General features: G+C 38.5%; 3 protein-coding genes across 4 annotated transcripts in view; 2 read left to right on the top strand and 1 right to left on the bottom strand.

The window, feature by feature from the left end:
- The first annotated feature begins 286 nt into the window (after positions 1-286).
- Positions 287-7367, top strand: LOC109035070 (cytochrome P450 6k1). Its single transcript, XM_019048549.2, has 4 exons — positions 287-1237; positions 4265-4489; positions 5990-6241; positions 7156-7367. The coding sequence occupies exons 1-4, from the start codon at positions 322-324 to the stop codon at positions 7335-7337; spliced, it is 1575 nt and encodes a 524-aa protein (XP_018904094.2). The 5' UTR covers positions 287-321; the 3' UTR covers positions 7338-7367.
- Positions 7368-7651: 284 nt separating this feature from the next.
- The window catches only part of LOC109035069 (SET domain-containing protein SmydA-8), a 17535-nt gene continuing 8480 nt past the window's right edge, over positions 7652-16706 (bottom strand). For both annotated transcript variants that reach the window (XM_019048547.2, XM_072297963.1), the window contains 6 exons: positions 14458-14598; positions 13555-13897; positions 12039-12230; positions 10519-10757; positions 9060-9319; positions 7652-7991 (listed from right to left, as the gene is read on the bottom strand). In XM_019048547.2, the coding sequence (XP_018904092.2) occupies positions 7750-7991; positions 9060-9319; positions 10519-10757; positions 12039-12230; positions 13555-13897; positions 14458-14598 (1417 nt within the window). In that variant the 3' untranslated portion in view covers positions 7652-7749. The remainder of the gene's footprint in view (positions 7992-9059; positions 9320-10518; positions 10758-12038; positions 12231-13554; positions 13898-14457; positions 14599-16706) is intronic.
- LOC109035072 (SET domain-containing protein SmydA-8) overlaps positions 13658-16706 on the top strand; it is a 53562-nt gene continuing 50513 nt past the window's right edge. The window contains exon 1 of the mRNA XM_072297965.1: positions 13658-13796. The gene's annotated coding sequence lies outside the window, so the exon portion shown is untranslated. The remainder of the gene's footprint in view (positions 13797-16706) is intronic.

Below are 16706 nucleotides of genomic sequence, written 5' to 3'. Positions count from 1 at the left end.
AAAAATTACCCCCCCCCCCCAAAAAAAAAAAAAATAAAAATGATAATGCCATAATTTATTTATAGATCATCGAGCCGTCAAATTAAGCTAATACGACTGGAGCGGAGCATTATTCGCGATTAAATCTTCACCGCAAAAAAGCGACAGTTTTAAGCGGAAGCTGTGATGCTTATGGACTAAATTCCTTTCCGCACTTCAATCGTCTCTTCAACCCTCTCATACAAAAAAGGTTTTTTTTTCTTTCTTTATCTACCTGATTTGAAAATCTGTGATAAATCGGTCATTATTTGTGTGTGTGATTTTGTGTAATGCGCTTGTAAGATGGCTTTTTTCTTGAAATTAATTTTATCACCCCCAGTGCTTCTTTTCTTTGTTTTGTGCTTCGTGATTTATTACCTCGTATACGTGCGTCAAGTGCAGCGATGGAAACTTTCAAATATCCCGGTGACCCAGCCATTTTTCCTACTGGGCCATAGGCACATGTTTAAAATATTCTCGAATTCGGCTGTGGTTCCTTTAGATTACATCTACCGCGAAAACCCGGACGTGCCCCTGGTGGCATTCTTCCTCACAGTCTCGCCGGTGATTTTGCTCAAAGACCCGTCGTTAATTAGGAAAGTTTACGGCAAAAGTTTCGATAAGATGTTCGCGAACGGGTTCTTCCCGCCGGAGAAGGAAGTAGCGTATCAAAGCATCGTGCCCATCTCATCAGACCGGGATCTGTGGAAAGTCGGGCGAAACTCCTTGGCTGCCTCGTTTTCGACCGCCAAACTGGAGAGCTCGGAATTCGGGAAGTTCAAAAAACAAGTCGACAGGTTGTGGCATCATACGGCCAAGTCGGTCCAGCTCGGAAAGCCAGTGAACGGTAAAGAAGCAGCCCATAATTTCATCGTTGACAGTGTCAATTTGCACACTTTCGGGGTGGACGAAAATTCTTGGGAGGAAAAAGGTTCATTGTATCAGCTCGTTGACAGTGTGTTCGGGTTGACGTACCAAAGACTCGCCAGTTTTTTTGTTCTGACTCTTTTCCCATTTTTACAGGCATTTGACCCTTTGAGGTTTATGCGTCACGATCATATCGATTCAGTTACGAAGTTCGTAACGGAAAAGGTTCAGGAACGGGACCAGCTCGAAATCAGGAACGATGATTATATCGACCGTCTTATGTCTCTTCGTGGCAAAACCGGCTCAGAGGAGGCTGCTCTGACGAATTTAGATACTAATGAAAATCCTGCAGGTAAGTTTAGTATCTTGCAAGTTTTTCCTCTGTCTTTATGGTGGTACTTAGTCGCAAACTTTTGGTAGATTTGTTTTTAAATGTATACAATTTGAGGGTTTTTTTTACCCTGATAAAAATTGGCGACAAGAACTGCGTTTCAAAACACCATAGGAATTCTTAAAGCCGGCTAATGCTAAAGAAGGCCACAGAAAGTCATATAGCTGGCTGTAGAATGCGGAGAAAATCATACGGCCGGGCTATACGAAGCGATAAAAAATTATGCTGACGGGCTATAGTTCCTATAGCCGGGCTTTACACTTTATCGCCTGGCTGTTGCTTTTTTTTCCATTGATTATAAAAGGCTATAGGAAATTGTGTAGAAATTCGTTTGCTTTGGAAATCATTAAGTTTGATACGGAACCACCTTAATATTTACAAAACACACGTTATATTTTCCTTTAATACATATATTTTTTCATCAATTAAAACGAGAATAATCCATACAGGATGTGCAAACATTCCAAAATCATGAGTTGCATAACGTTGACTCCGCCAGATTAAATAATAGAGCCTAACACAAAGCGGAGCGGCGACGCACTGGCGCCTACAAACCTAACGGGGATACTTCACGCATTACGCAACGCGTGAAGTATCCCTGTTAGGTTTGTAGGCGCCAATGCGCGTTTCGCGCTGGCTGCCCGCCTGCCGCACCGCAGCGTGCCACGGCGCTTGAAGCAACTATTTCACACCAGAGGTATTGCACAGTATCATACGAAACTGAAGGCGCTCTAATATATTAGGAATGGCAGGCATCCATCAAAAGTACGGAGCTTTCCTCGCAAAATAAATCAAGATACTACGGCCCAAAAAGAGAGCAGTGGTCCAAAAACTCACTAAGTCCTAGCATCCGTAATTAGTGACGTTGAGCATACACTTTATCGCCTGGCTGTGAGTTGCTTAATCGGCTATAAAAGGCTATAAGAAATTGTGTAGCCGGCTATAGAAGCTATTGGAAACCTTACAGCCGGCCGTAGGTCTATGGTATTTTGGAACACAGATTCTGCTGCCAATTTTTACCAGGGAAGGATGAAGGAGTTAACTCCTTCACCACTGCTTTAACGTATTAAGTTTGTGATTACGCGAGGAAATCGCTTCTGAGGTTTAAGGATGGCATGAGTGCTTAAAGCATCATGCACTTTTAATTTGATATTGAAGGAAAGTTTAGGTTCCATTTTACGCGATTATTACAATCAAAATCGGTTCATTTAAAATAATGATCAAGATCTTAATTTATGAGAGAACTGGGTGCATCATAAAAATGACAACCCAAATAGAGGCAAGTCATAGGAATAAAATTAACAAAACTCTCTTTTTCCTTCGTAATCGATGAGGATGGATAGTAAAGGTCTAAAGTAAAATGTAGGTATATACAGTAAAACCCCAGCTATCTACGGTGACTTGGACCGGACTTATTGCGGATAATCTGAGATATTTAGATAAGGAGCCTAACTCTTTATCTAAATTGCGCTCATTAACTTTTTTTTGATAAACTTATCGACTTGATCTGTACGGACTTGCAAGGAGCCTCAGCTCAGCGAGAACGGGGACTCTGGTCGAGAGCCTCGGCTCGACCACAACTCTCTCTCTTGTTGTCTGGACTCTGGACACTTACGATTATTGGAACATGGAACCCCGGACATCTTTGGTGAATCGTCGAAAGACTTTTTTTTCTGATATTTTGTCATTTTAGACGATTTCAATATTTTTTCAAAATTCGTTAATTGCACCTTTTTTCAAAATTTTCTTAAAATTTTCTAATTAAATAATTTGTAAAACGCCAATCTTCTTGTATTTTTTTTTAACTTGAAATAATCCCGATCGTAAAAACCGTAAAAAGCATGAATGTTTGAATTTTTAAATTTTTATTTTTAATCAGTTTTCTGATTCTGCTCTCCCGCTGCTTTTCAGCAGGTATAATTGTCCAAATACTTGGATTTTCACTTTAAGGGTGAATTTCAGGGTATTTCGTCAATTATATCTTACAACCGCTCCTCCAGTGATAATACTTGATTCCATGTAAGAGTATAAGTCGTAAAGTTATAAAATTACGCCTTATATGGAATCGGGTTTATCTCTGAAGGAAGGATGACCATCCCAATGAGACTTATTTCTCCATTGTAAATGGTGGTCATCACAAATCTGAACTTATAAGAACCGTGAACCTAAGAAGTACCAAGCAAGTCGTTTTTTTTGCATGAAGTACAGTGGTGTGTGCAATTATCTCAGCAAGACTACGATTAATTTTACAATTTTGGATGCAATCATTTCATGAACATTGTTTTCATTCATTGAGTTTTGAGTTGTTTTTACGCACCTTAGCTATCATGTTTATTTCCTCAAACTGATAAAAAAAAATGAAAACGTACCTAGCTACTTCATTCAATGTGGAATTTCGAATGTTAGAATTAAGGGGCTTAGAGACAAGGCGCATGAGTACAGCTTTTGAAAAATTTGAGATTTTAATAATTCCAACTATAACTAAGAAAACGACAGCTAAGATAAATTCTGTTAAAAATTCAGCCCCGAATCCCAGTTTTTAGGCATCGATAAGTGAGTTATAGAGCTTTCTTTCAGCTGTAAAGGCTCCTCGCAATTTTGAAACCTTAAACACCTCCCCCTCGAAATGGCAAAAACTTCACTTATGTTCCTTTTTCCCAAGTCCCTCGATTCATCGTTTCTCTCACGAACGAACGTAACTGCAATCCAATGTTGCCAGATATCTCGTCGGAAATTGCATGCTTACCAAGGTAATCTCGTACATTTTGACTGAAAAATTCAATGATTTTTCCTCCGATCTCATGCATAAATCAGAAAAAATTTGAACAAAAATTTCACAAGTACTTTCTTGTAAAAAAATAATTTTTTGTGTCAAGTTGGCAACCTTGGAATGGAGTTACCTTTCTTCGTCCGAGAAACGACGAATTATTGTGAACGTTCGACCTAAGTTGACAAGTATAGCTAAACTGATTTTGATTCATCTTTTAGGGCTTGGTGTCAAAGAAATGGTGGGTCACACCTTGACATGGCTGCTAGCTGGTACAGATACAAGCTCTCAGCTCTGTCTTTTTGCAACTCATTTATTATCGCTGCATCCCGAGTACCAGGACCGGATCAGGGCCGAGGTTAATGGTGTTATGCGGAAGCTCAACACGTCAGAGATTACATTTCAGGTCGTGCACCAACTTCAGCTCACGGAATATTGCCTCTTAGGTAGGTTGTTGGCATGGCCCATCAAGTTTGCTGCATAGATCTAACTTGAACGTCTTGAAAGTCGGCGAGTGCAATGCATGTTCTGATTGAAATTGAATGCGAGATTTTTTTACTTTCTCGCTCCCCTCGCGGGTAAAGGAAGTATTGTCATCGTTCAATAAAAAAAAGAAGAGAGAAAGTTGAAATTTCATCAGTTCTAGGCGTTTTAAGGTACCTGGAGTCAAAATAACCATACTTGATTTTTTTTTTTTTTTTTTTTTTTTTTTTTTTTTTTTTTTTTTTTTTTTTTTTTTTTTTTAGCAAAAGCGCGTTAAAATCTGGAGAAATCAACATGGAGAACTGCAGTATAACAATCGGGAATAACTAGTGCATTTTTTAAATACGGGTGGTTTAATTGTCATGGCTTTGGAGATAATCGATGAAGGTATGATTGTTGCTCGCGAGGGGTGCAGGGTGGGGGGGGGGGGGATTCAGAGATAATTCTGTAGTGTCATTTTGATTCATGCGCAGTCGATATATCAAGGTTGATACGACTATTGTGGCTGCGTTTATCGCCATCATTTTGTCTGCATTTTTATTTCAAATTATAGTTTTGTAAAAATAAACATGGGATTACACTTTTGCGGGGTCCGTTGTGGTGTCAGATAATCGCACCCGAATAATTGCAGTTAAATTTTATTATACTAACATCGTCGATAAAGATCGATCTAAAACTTCAATTAATCCAAATCTTGTTTTTTTTTGAGCAATTGAACTTTCAACGCAGTCTTTGTTATCAAAATCAATCTATATATATTTGCACACTAATTGGTAATAAGTACCATTTATTTAACCCTAGTCTGCCTGAGCCTCTGAACCAACGAGAAAGCCTGAGCGGGGTCAATTTGACCCCAGCTGAAAATTAATTAGTTAGCTATGTTTTTTTCATGTTTTTAGTTAATATTAGTGCACTATAACCTTACAGGCCTTAACCATAAAGCATATCTAAGTTTTAAAAAACACGGCGCAGGGTATGCAACCATTTTATCATACACATGTTGCCATGTTGTTCTCAGCATGAGAAAAAAAATCATAGGGCTACTAAATACTGAAAACGAAAAAAATCTGAAAAATTTTACTTGTTTTATAAGTTTCTGAAAAAAATTAAAAAGAGAAAAATGAATACACATTCAAAGTAAGCTTTTGTGATGCTAAATGGTAAAATATGTGTTATATGGATATTTGACCCCGCTCAGGCTTTCTAGGGGTACTCGTGAATTTTTTTATCTCTCGTGCACATTTTTTTTTTTTTTCCCCTTCAAAATCGTGTTCCTAGATGTTTTTGTAGAGCTATTTGCGAAGGACAAAAAATTTCGTGCATACCACGAAAAATGGCAAAGAGTTGAAACTCCCGTGGGGTCAATCTGACCCCACTCAGGCAGACTAGGGTTAATATTGAATCGAACATATTCTTTTGGTTACATATTATCTCATGGTTTATACTTTTATTCTTTTACACAGAAACGTCACGTTTGTACCCGATTTTACCGGCTTTGATGAGATGTTGTTCAGAGGACTTTCAAATTCCTGGCACAAAGTATGTTCTCCGCAAAGGAGACAGGGTATTCATCCTGCCATATTCAATGCACAGGGACCCGCGCTATTTCAAAGAGCCTGATAGATTCTATCCGGAACGTTTTAGTCCTGAAAATAGACACCTCGCCTGTCTTGATATGTACGTTTCCTTTGGCACTGGACCTCGAAAATGTCCAGGTAAAAGTCCTTTAATCCTCATTCCATTTACCTAGGGTCCGTATTTTACATTATAAACCATCAATATGAATACAAGCCTCTTAAAAATACATTAGACTGCTGGAATTGGTATTAAGTTGAAAAACGCTGACTCCGCGAGCTAAACTAATCGCGCCAAACACAGCGCGGCGCGGAACGCATATTAGCGCCTACAAGACTGTAGGAATACTTCACGCATTGCGCATATATCACGGCGCGCGCTCGGCGCATACTAGCGCCTACAAGACTGCGTGAATACTTCACGCATTGCGCGTTCACTACGGTGCACGATTTGGACCGCGTTTCGCAGAAAGAAACCGAGCCATAACAGCTACATATTGCCTTTAACTGAGATATTTAATTTTTCACAAGAGAACGTTTTTGCGGATTCTTCAGAACATTGTAAGGAATTTGCTTCGTACTGTACAGAACATTTACTAAAATGTTTACAAAAATCCGCACAACCGTTTTCATGTAAAACATTAAATTGCCTAGTTAAATGGCAATAGCTGATGTGGTTTGGTTCTTTTCTACAGCTTAACGCGGTTCAAGGAAAGCCTCAATAGCCATAAGACCCCCCCCCCCCCAAAAAAAAAAAAAAAAAAAATATTAAACGGGGATGGTAGAATAATGATCGTGGCAAAATTCTTTCTAATGCCTTTTCCACGACGCCAAGATGCATATACCAAAATATTTTATGCTGCAACTCTCTTAACCTCTCGCAGTTGTTTATCTCTCCTGAAAAATATAATTGCATGCCCTTGAAATATATATGCTACGTGCTTTTTTTCCTAACAGCCATTAATGTAGTGTTCGATACATTTTTCCTCCTGCGAGCGGAAAAAATAATTCATCCCACCTATTCATGCATTTTTCCTTGTTGTTGAACGGAACAGGTTACAAGATCGGCGTATCATTAGCAGCTCTATTCATCGCATCACTTCTGCACAAATACCAAATTAGACCACGATCACACTTGAAGCAGATGGACGCTACAGATTTTGATCCTCGAGGTTTCACTGCTCAACATAGTGGACAGTTTTTGGTCGATCTAGTGCCAATTGAATCTCCTGCTTAAAAGTGACAGTTGAGAACACTTCGCTAGATGGTAGCTGCAGTTTTGTTCATTTTGACAGAGAAAAAAAGATGGTAAAGCGCGTGGCGGAGGCGTGCACACTTAGTGCATTAATGTCTAAGTGGACTTGTCTGCCCCCCTTCCCATAAGCTTGGAAGTATTCATTTCTTGCAAAAGATTCAATTCAATTTAAATGCACTGATATGGATCGAGGACAGATTATTTATTTTCGTAAAGAGTCTCAGATAGTTCACAACGACATTTTTCTTTTTTCAATGATAGTTCATCACTTCAGTCCCTAAAATAAAACACACAAGTTAAGCGCTGTAAAACTTTTTCTTTTCTTAACAATTGTTTACATGGGTCTGAATAGAAAAAACATGTAAAAACGCGAAGATCTAGGTACGTCGTAAGTTTAAAATCTGCCAAGACATTTTTCCCAACTTTTCAGGGCTTCCAGAGCCTCTTTTGCAGCTTGACCAATGCTTCCTTCGTGTGTGCTCAACGGTTCATTTTGCAGACATTTGCAAGAGGATACAAGTAGAGATTTGACCTTTTTCAACTGATTTCTTATCGCATCTTTAGACATGTTTGAACTTTGGAAATCCCTGGTCGCCAGCACCATCAGCGGAGCGTGCAGCTCGTACATCACGGTACCTAAAAATTATAAAATCATTTATTACTTTGAATTTGAGAGTTTCCCTCGATGTTAAAGTTTAGAGTCAAAAAATGGAGAGAATATACTTGTATATCTTGTCAACACAAGGAGATTGTGGTTGTGAATCAAAGTCTCAAAAGGAGGTAATAAATTACATGTGAAACTTGCTATTGGAATAGTGATCTATTTGTGGAACTGTTTATCAAATAACGATTGGAAGGTGCTCAAACACGTGAAGAGATTGTGTGCGCAGTGCGGGATAAGGGAAGTTAGCGCGCCCTCTTTTTATTGGTATGCAACCCGCATGGTTATTAATCACAAATAGTTGCATCAAAACCATGTAATTGATGGCTGAAGTCGGAAAATGCGCATTTCCGCTGTAACGTCTCAAAATCTTTGATCGTTTAACGTATTGTATTATTTCTGAACAAAAAACTAACCAGAACTTTTGCTTGAGACTCTCAGTGAATATTTTTGAAACAGTAAGAAAAATTTGAAGAAAAAGGAATTCGGTGGCTAAAGTTTACACATTTGCATCATTAATGCAACGCTTGAAAATCTTCGATTTTCTTAAACACTGTGAAGTAAATTCAACCTTTATGTATGTATTTGTAAAATTTCCTATTTATATTGTTTATTAAAAGAGAAAACTAAAAATACAAAATACAAAAGTAATATATTGCAGTTTCTGAAATGTCTAAGATAAGTCCCTCCTTACCTAAATATTTGTCAAAATCACAGAATTTCCTTTTGTATTTTATTTCTTTTGCAGAGAAAACCATTGTAATTCCTTGTAAGAGTCAATTTCCAAAATTAAGCTGTTGAATTTCCTCCAAGTCTCACGAAAATAGAATTTTTCATGATGCTGCGTTAAAGCTGTTCTTCAACCTCCCTTAATTTTATAGAAACCGAATAAAATCTCCCTAGGCAAAGGAGCTGTGTATAGAACGACCATAAATACGGCTAATGGCTTACTACACACCCCCCCCCCCATTCAAAACTTTGATGGTGATATAAAATAAAGAAACTCTTATACAAAATTAGACCAGTAAATAATGAGAACGCACCTCTAAGAACCGAAAGTCCTGGACTAACGATATCCGCTACTTGCAATACTTCTTCGCAAAGTGATATCTTCCTGCGCAGTTGCTCCGTCGATAGCTCATGTATCATAAAATCCTCAATCTTCCCGTAAAGTTGACAGAGTGAGTATTTAGCTCCGATCATCAGATAATGGCTGGAGCTCAAAAAATGTTCGTACTTCTTCAAAAACTCCTCGTAGCCTTGTATATCACAGCCATTGATTGATTCGACTTCCTCATATAACCTAAATTATTATAAAAACATTTGAAAATAAAAATGTCTCCTCGAATTTTCATTTTCATTTTAATTAACAGTGTTTAGTTTGCAAAAAAATGAAGGCTCCGAAATTTACACGCCTCATTTTAATTTCGAAGTCATCGATTTGACGGTATCAACCAGATTCAGCCTAATTACGTCAAATGTTGCCTAAAGTCCCCTAATACTTTATTTATTTTTTTTTACTGAAAAAAAAAAAAAACAACAAATTTTTGACATTGCATTTTGAAAGTTTATCATGTATGATGAAGGGGAAACGCATAAAGAGCATCAAGGCTTACGAGTATGTTGTTCAGCTTTTTGTAAATAAATTAAACACGAAAGAAGACTAACAATAAGCTTGTAATTCAGATTGGCTAATTTTGACTCAATCATTATTCTGAACAGCAGGGCCGGATTAAGGGGGTGGCCACATGGGCCGTGGCCCATGGCGGCAAATTTTGCAATTTTTTTGAATGTAGGTATAAAAAAAACCAGGTTCTGAAAAAAAAAATTATCAATGAGAAAAGGGGACAAAATTTCTCTTCTTTGAGAGTATATAGTAATTTCTAATTTTGTCGTTTTTCGGTGATAGATGAGACAGCATCTTTAATTAGTCGAGTTAAGAGAGGAACTAAAAACGCAAATTGGCCAGGAGCTTAGCGCAGAGAGGAATGATGACGAGGACTTGAGATGAAAAGGACAAGCCCTCGGCGCGGCGGTCGGTATGTAACACATATTAGCGCCTACAAGACTGCATGAATACTTCACCCATTGCGCCAAACACAGTGTGGTCAGGAGCGGTGGGCGTGAAACGCATAGCGCCTACAAGACTGTAGGAATACTTCTCGCATTGCGCCAAACACAGTGCGATCAGCCCGGCGCAGCGGCGGAAGTTAAAATTATTTTACCACATTTATGTTTGTTCTTTCATCATTTTTTGGTTCATATCTTATAAATGGAGAAGCAAAGTTCCTTGAAATTTTGCTAGTAGTGTTGACAGGGCTTTCGCAAAAAATGTATTCAACGCGAGTAAGTAAACGCGTCTTATGCACCCCTCCCCCTCTAGCACGTTCACTTGATGGTTTTTATTGATGTTCCAAAACAAATGAGAAGGGGGCGGCAAGTAGGTAAATCCGGCCCTGCTGAACAGGAAAAAGTTGAACGCAAATAGACTCATCTACGTACCTATCCATCAGTATTTTCATTTTCTGTCCCGATTTTGAGTAAGCATCACAGCTTTGGTTGAAGCACTTCCAATCTGCCTCAAGGTTGGTTGGATTCGTGGAAAGTAATGTGCTCTTCCTGCATATGGGGCATATTAAGGTACTCAAGTTTGATCCACATTCCAGTGGGTCTTTGCATCGGTTGCAAATGCAATGGAAAAATTTCGACTCTCTCAAGTGGTCTTGTCTCCTCATTGTACCCTGAAAATGCACCAAAGTATAATAATTCCAAAAACAGTGATTAGGTACTCCAAAACAAAGTAAATGTAATGTACAAACTTCGAATGAAATGCAGAGTGCGGATAGAGGTACAGTACATCGACGGTGTAAGTCGGCAATTACATAACTCGGTTTGCGACGTCGCAGACTTCCTGTCATACTTTATTTTTTCAACGGAAAACTACTCGACGGCAATTCTGTAAAACTGCCGTGATTTTTCTTCTCTGTGCGAGGAAAATGGAGATGTTGCATGTGTGAGGGATTTGCGTTTTGACTATTGCCCCTTATGTAAAAGAAACACGATGGTGTCACTGATTTCCTCTGAAATCAACTCCCAAGCTCAAAAGACGCTCTCAAAGTTGAGGCCAAAATGGAGGGGATATCCCGCACGCTATCCTGAGAGTCCACCTCTACATCAAGACAAACTCTCCATGCAAGGATAGGGAGCAAATACATTAGCAGGGTCGCCGTGTTTTCAGTTTTAGAGCCCCAAAATAAAGTGGCAGCCCTGTCAATGTATTTGCTCCCTATCTTTGCATGGAGAGTTTGTCTTGATGTAGAGGTGGACTCTCAGGATAGCGTGAGATATCCCTTCCAATACGCCCTCAACTTTGAAAGCTTTTTTTGAGCTTGGGAGTTGATTTCAGGGAAAATCAGTGGCACTATCGTGTTTCTCGCGAACTTTTACAAGTGAATCAATAGTCAAATCGCAAATTCTTCACACATGCAACGTCTGCACTCTGTAAAAACTTCAAGGAATGATATGTCAATTTGTTCTCCTTTCAAAAAAATAACATACAGGCGGAGATTTTTAGACACCGCAAACGAGATATCTGATTGCGGACTTACGCCGCCCTCGACATGCGTTTTTAGATGCAAAGAATAAGTGCGCAATTTGGGGTTCCCGTTTGTGTTTCTTATTGACATAATAAAATTTTGAAATTCTAACGGTTAATACGCAAGTTGTGGAATTGTGTTCTGGCAGTGCAGTCAGTTTTCTTGTTCCAGGCACTTCCCAATTAGTCATTAAATTTTGTTCCATGAAGGGATATTATTAAAACTTGCTAAAAGTGGTCTAAATCAAATTTGTAATGGTTACTAATAACCCTTAAGGGCACAGCGCAGTGGGCGGGAGCCTCCTGGTTGGTCGCAAAGGCTCTGAATATTGAATTAGCTAATCAATGATATATCTCGTGAAATTTTACTGATTTTTGGATTATTATGTTAAATTGCAATTTGTGGTTATCCATATGGGCACCTCACCTGCAAAACATAAGCATAACTAGTCTTCAGGATCTCTCCAGAGCGCACGGGAACTGTTGTCCGCATTTCGAACAGAAACTGATCATTGTTATAGTGAGACGTATTCGGGATGCAGTCGTGAGCTAATAAAAATGCCTCTGGATAAAGACCCCTTATACCGTGGTCTCCAACTGTTATTTCGAACGCATTGACCTGAAATGAACAAAAGTATAAAAAAAAATCTCTTTGAAGACAGACAAACGAAGTAAAAATTTCAAGGATTTTAGCGGCTCTGGTGCTTGCACTAGAGCTGCTATTCCGGACGGTCCCAGCTGGGGAGTATCAATGGACCATGTTACATTGGAGAGACCGCGCGTTGGTTGATGGGAATCGGCGCCATTTTCGACTATGTACCTTGTCATGACTTTATTTTATTGCATATTGTTTTATTGTTAGCCAATGCTATGTTGTGTAGTGTATTTTTGGAATCATGGTGATACAGTCAATAATTCAAAACTTGTTTGTGCTTAAATCTCGTGATGGAAAAAATGTACTTTACGTTCAAAATTTGAAATTTTGAATTTTAAAGTTTTCGCGGTTTTTTGGAAGAATGCAGTGGTTGGAGCTTCCTAGGCATATTACTCGATATCAGCTGATAGCAAACAAAGGTTACCAAGGAAACCGTAAACGTTTAACAACTACCGTCGCCAGAGCCGCTTTCCGACGCGAATGCGTTGGAGCTTACTGCTTGTTGTCCTCTGTAATCGAGAGCATCATTTCCCTTCGATTCATTCGTCAGATAGGACGTGGAACGTGAGGACTAAATTACGTAAAAAAGAGCTTATTTGTTGGCTCCTATACACTGCCGTGCTAAGGAAAAACGCCGTATGAAAATTCGAAAGTTTCAAAATTTCCCTTAATAAAACATGTTTTTTTGACGAAGTGTATGCATATTTTTCCTTAAAATTTTCTGATATTTTAGATGGAATTACGAACAAAATTATCTAAAAATTCTGTTGAAAAATATTCATAATTTATCCAGTAAATTCGGTTTTTATCGAAGTAAATTTGGCAACGTCTGAAGGCTCATACGGAATTTGTTCTCAACACGACAATACAGATAAACACGTATTCAAGGAAACTGGGCACATACGTCATATCTGAGATGTGCCCAAAAATCATTCTTTTTTGTGAGGTGAAATTTAGCTATATTTACAAATTTGCTACGCACTACTAATTAAACATAGAATTGTTGCGCAATGTTAATGGAGACACTAAATGACGCTTTAGAGTGTAACGCAGTGTACGAACAATTCTGGAAATTGCGGATGTGATAGCAGAATTTCCAAGGGAGTAAATGGCAACTGATCAGATATTTTCTTGATAGTGGTTTCAAGAACCCCGCAATATTTTTGACAATTTCAGAAAATGTATCTATTTTAGGAACATTTTTTTGTTTAACACTCCCTGAGCTCCTCTTGAAGTGTTGTAATTACAGGCATCTACAATATGCAGAAATGTTATTTTACTCACGTACCTCCAGTATGCCGCATATTCTGTGTATTTCTTCCTCGGTGAAAACTGATTTTTCCTGTGCCCTAAGGATTTTCTCAACTATTGTCGTTTGGTTGGTTTGCCAAATAATCGGCACGTTTTTCCGAATTTCGTCGTGTGATTCCATTGACAGCACATCATCCCACTTTTCTGGGGTTTGTGTCTTTAAAAGGAGACATCTGAGTGGCACGATGACATTCAGGGCTGTCTTGCTTTGAGTGTAAGGCACGTTCCTTAAAAAATCACATTCTTCTCTACTATGACCGTATTTTTCCCCGTAGCCTTTACATTTCTTATCACATACAGGCCATTGGCACTTATCACATCTGAAATAAGACAAAAGCTGAATAATTAAAAGAAATTTTTTTGATATCTTACTTAATTTGTTTATTGATTCATTAAATTAGCTTTATTTTTAAGTTTTATTTTGAAAGGGGAATTGTAACCTATGTAATCTTCGAAGACTATGATGGAGTTTAAAAAAAGCGCTTCAAATCTGCATTCAAGTTACGCTGAAATATAAGCATCAGCACACATAAATTCCTCTTGTTCTAAAAATGACAATGGAAATTCATAATTCTATAATTATTTAAACAATATTTAATAAATAAAGTTTGGCCAAATATTTTGGAGCTGGAAAAAATCCGAGTATGTCAAACTCTAATTGCTCTATTAGAGCTTGCATGTGTGCGAACACCGAAACCTACACATGGAAAGTTCTCATTCCATCTCTCCCTCACACAATGTATGTATTAACCCTCTCTTTAACTTGGAACGTGAGACGCTGAATGTCTTAAAATTATACTAACAAATTAACTCAGAGCATCAGTGATAGTTAGCGCTGTACTGTCTTGATGAAATTCATACAGAATAAACAGGGCATCACCTTTGTTTGGAAGTATATTGATCGAGATCGACATAACAGCCGAGACAAATTTCACGGCTATCCAGGCTAGGTCCTACGACAAAAGGCTCTACTGACATCAGGATTTCTCCCGCGGGAATGTTTTTGGAGGCCACCAAGTACCTGAAGAAGACAAATGAAAACAGAACGTGTCAATGCAAATATATATTAACTAGTAATTTTTTAGCCAGTATACAGAAGATTCGTCCATTCTCTTCCATTCTCACTTTTTAGGGCAGGAATGAACAGGACGCCTTATTCAAATGTACTGTTGTCCTAAGTTTCACGTTGACCGTGTTTAACAGAAAGGAACCAAGCCACACCAAGATTGAATTGAGAAAGACAGGATACCGCCAAAAGATTTAATGCGAGAGATACATAAACACAACATAATTGATATCTGTTATTGCCAGTGGCGATTTTGCAAGTTGGCAACATGTTTTTCCTCCATTTAAATCCATTGAAAATATCGATTTCAGATGACGCTAGTTGCCTACCCAAGAATCGATTGTTTTCCATAGGTACATCTAAATGGATGGAAAACAGAGTTGCCAACAATCAAGAATCGCTACTGAAACAATGTGATAGTTTGATTTTTTCCTTCTACAATTTTTCTTCAGTTTGCATAATATTTAAGTGATGTTTTATTAGTACAGCACTTAAATATTATTAAATACAATCCCGTATACCTCTAATACATACTAACATTATAGTACTAACATTACGTATCCTCCTTAAAGTCGCTTTGACGAAACATTTTCCTGACAAAATTGTCATTTTTCAACCAATGAAATCGACTCACGATGCATCGGCATTTACTTTCGAAGCGCCCTGTATATTTTGGCGCTAAAATTTCAGAAACCCAACGCCTGGTCATCGTTAACGGAGCGACGCTTGAAAGATTATACGACCGATCGCAGGGGATGTAGGTCAGACATCAAACTTCAAATTCCGAGCATTAAATGATGCTATGATCCCCGATCTCCCGGATTATTACTTCTTCACCTCGACAAAAATGCCGCTCCGTTATTTTTAAACTGCCGCCCCGGCGCTAGTATTTACAAATATTTACTCATGCTGTCATACTACGCGGAATCGACCACCGCTAATCCTGGCCTCTCGAGGCGTTCAAAAAATTTAATTTCTTCACTGTGACCGGTCACGGGGCGGGGAAAGGTTAGGGACTGTTGGAAAAAAAATGGCATCTACGTAACAGCTGCTTATCGAGGGTTAAGGAACAATATCAACTTACTGACAATGGACCACTAAAGAAGGTACGAATTTTAGCATGCTGATACATGTTTCTTAACCAAAATTTTACGTAGAATACGATACGCACAACGAAAATTACCGAAATTAACTCCTTACGAAGATATTTAATGATTCTTAATGCGTGAATTCAAACCACCCGCTCATGAAAACTCAATGGTCTACGTGATTCACATCGCGCGCTAAACGTTATCATGACAGTCTCTGCGATATACAAATCTGGCAACCTCAATCTTGACGCTTTGGCTCAGTTATAGCAAATTGCTAATAGTTTGAACAACGCATGATGGAAAATGAACATTGCTCGATTGAGAAGCTTGCTGAAACCGTTGTAGTGGGCGATTTGACTCACGTAGAGTTTTGAGTTTCTTGTGAGCGGGCAGTTCAAATTCCTCGTAACCAATGTGAAATAAAAACGTTAATATATTCGTTAGGAGTTGGTTTCCGTAATTTTCGTTGTGTGAATCGTTTTTTACGTGAAATTCTGGTTAAGAAACATGTATCAGATTGCTTAAATTCGTACCTTGTCTAGTGGTCCATTTTGGCGAAAATGAGTCGGCGATACTTAGCCGCATTCTTCAGTATCAAATACGCAAGTCGATGTTTTTATTTTTTCCTTCAATTTCGCATGGTAGCGCTGTAAATACGATGTACTGTATAAAGAAATTGCAAATTTAACCGCCAAAATTACAAAAATAGCCAAGTTTCTTCTTTGTCCTGCAAGATTGTGTGTTTGTTGGTAAGCAGAATGGACCGGCCACTAGACAAGGTACGAATTTAAGCATTCTGATACATGTTTCTTAACCAGAATTTCACGTAGAATACGATTCGCGCAACGAAAATTACTGAAACCAACTCCTAACGGAGATATTAACATTTTTATTTCACACTGGTTACGAGGAATTTGAACTGCCCGCTCACAAGGAACTCAAAGCGCGCACTACAACGGTTTCAGCAAGCTT

This window comes from Bemisia tabaci, chromosome 3 (assembly GCF_918797505.1).
Source record: "Bemisia tabaci chromosome 3, PGI_BMITA_v3".
Taxonomy (NCBI): domain Eukaryota; kingdom Metazoa; phylum Arthropoda; class Insecta; order Hemiptera; family Aleyrodidae; genus Bemisia; species Bemisia tabaci.
This window is presented reverse-complemented; position numbering and strand designations above follow the sequence as displayed.

Bases quoted from the DNA above. Each gene is read 5' to 3' on its own strand.
- LOC109035070 (XM_019048549.2), top strand. From the start codon at position 322: ATGGCTTTTTTCTTGAAATTAATTTTATCACCCCCAGTGCTTCTTTTC. The intron at 4,490-5,989 runs GTAGGTTGTTGG...TCTTTTACACAG, and splicing joins CACGGAATATTGCCTCTTAG to AAACGTCACGTTTGTACCCG. The intron at 6,242-7,155 runs GTAAAAGTCCTT...TGAACGGAACAG, and splicing joins TGGACCTCGAAAATGTCCAG to GTTACAAGATCGGCGTATCA.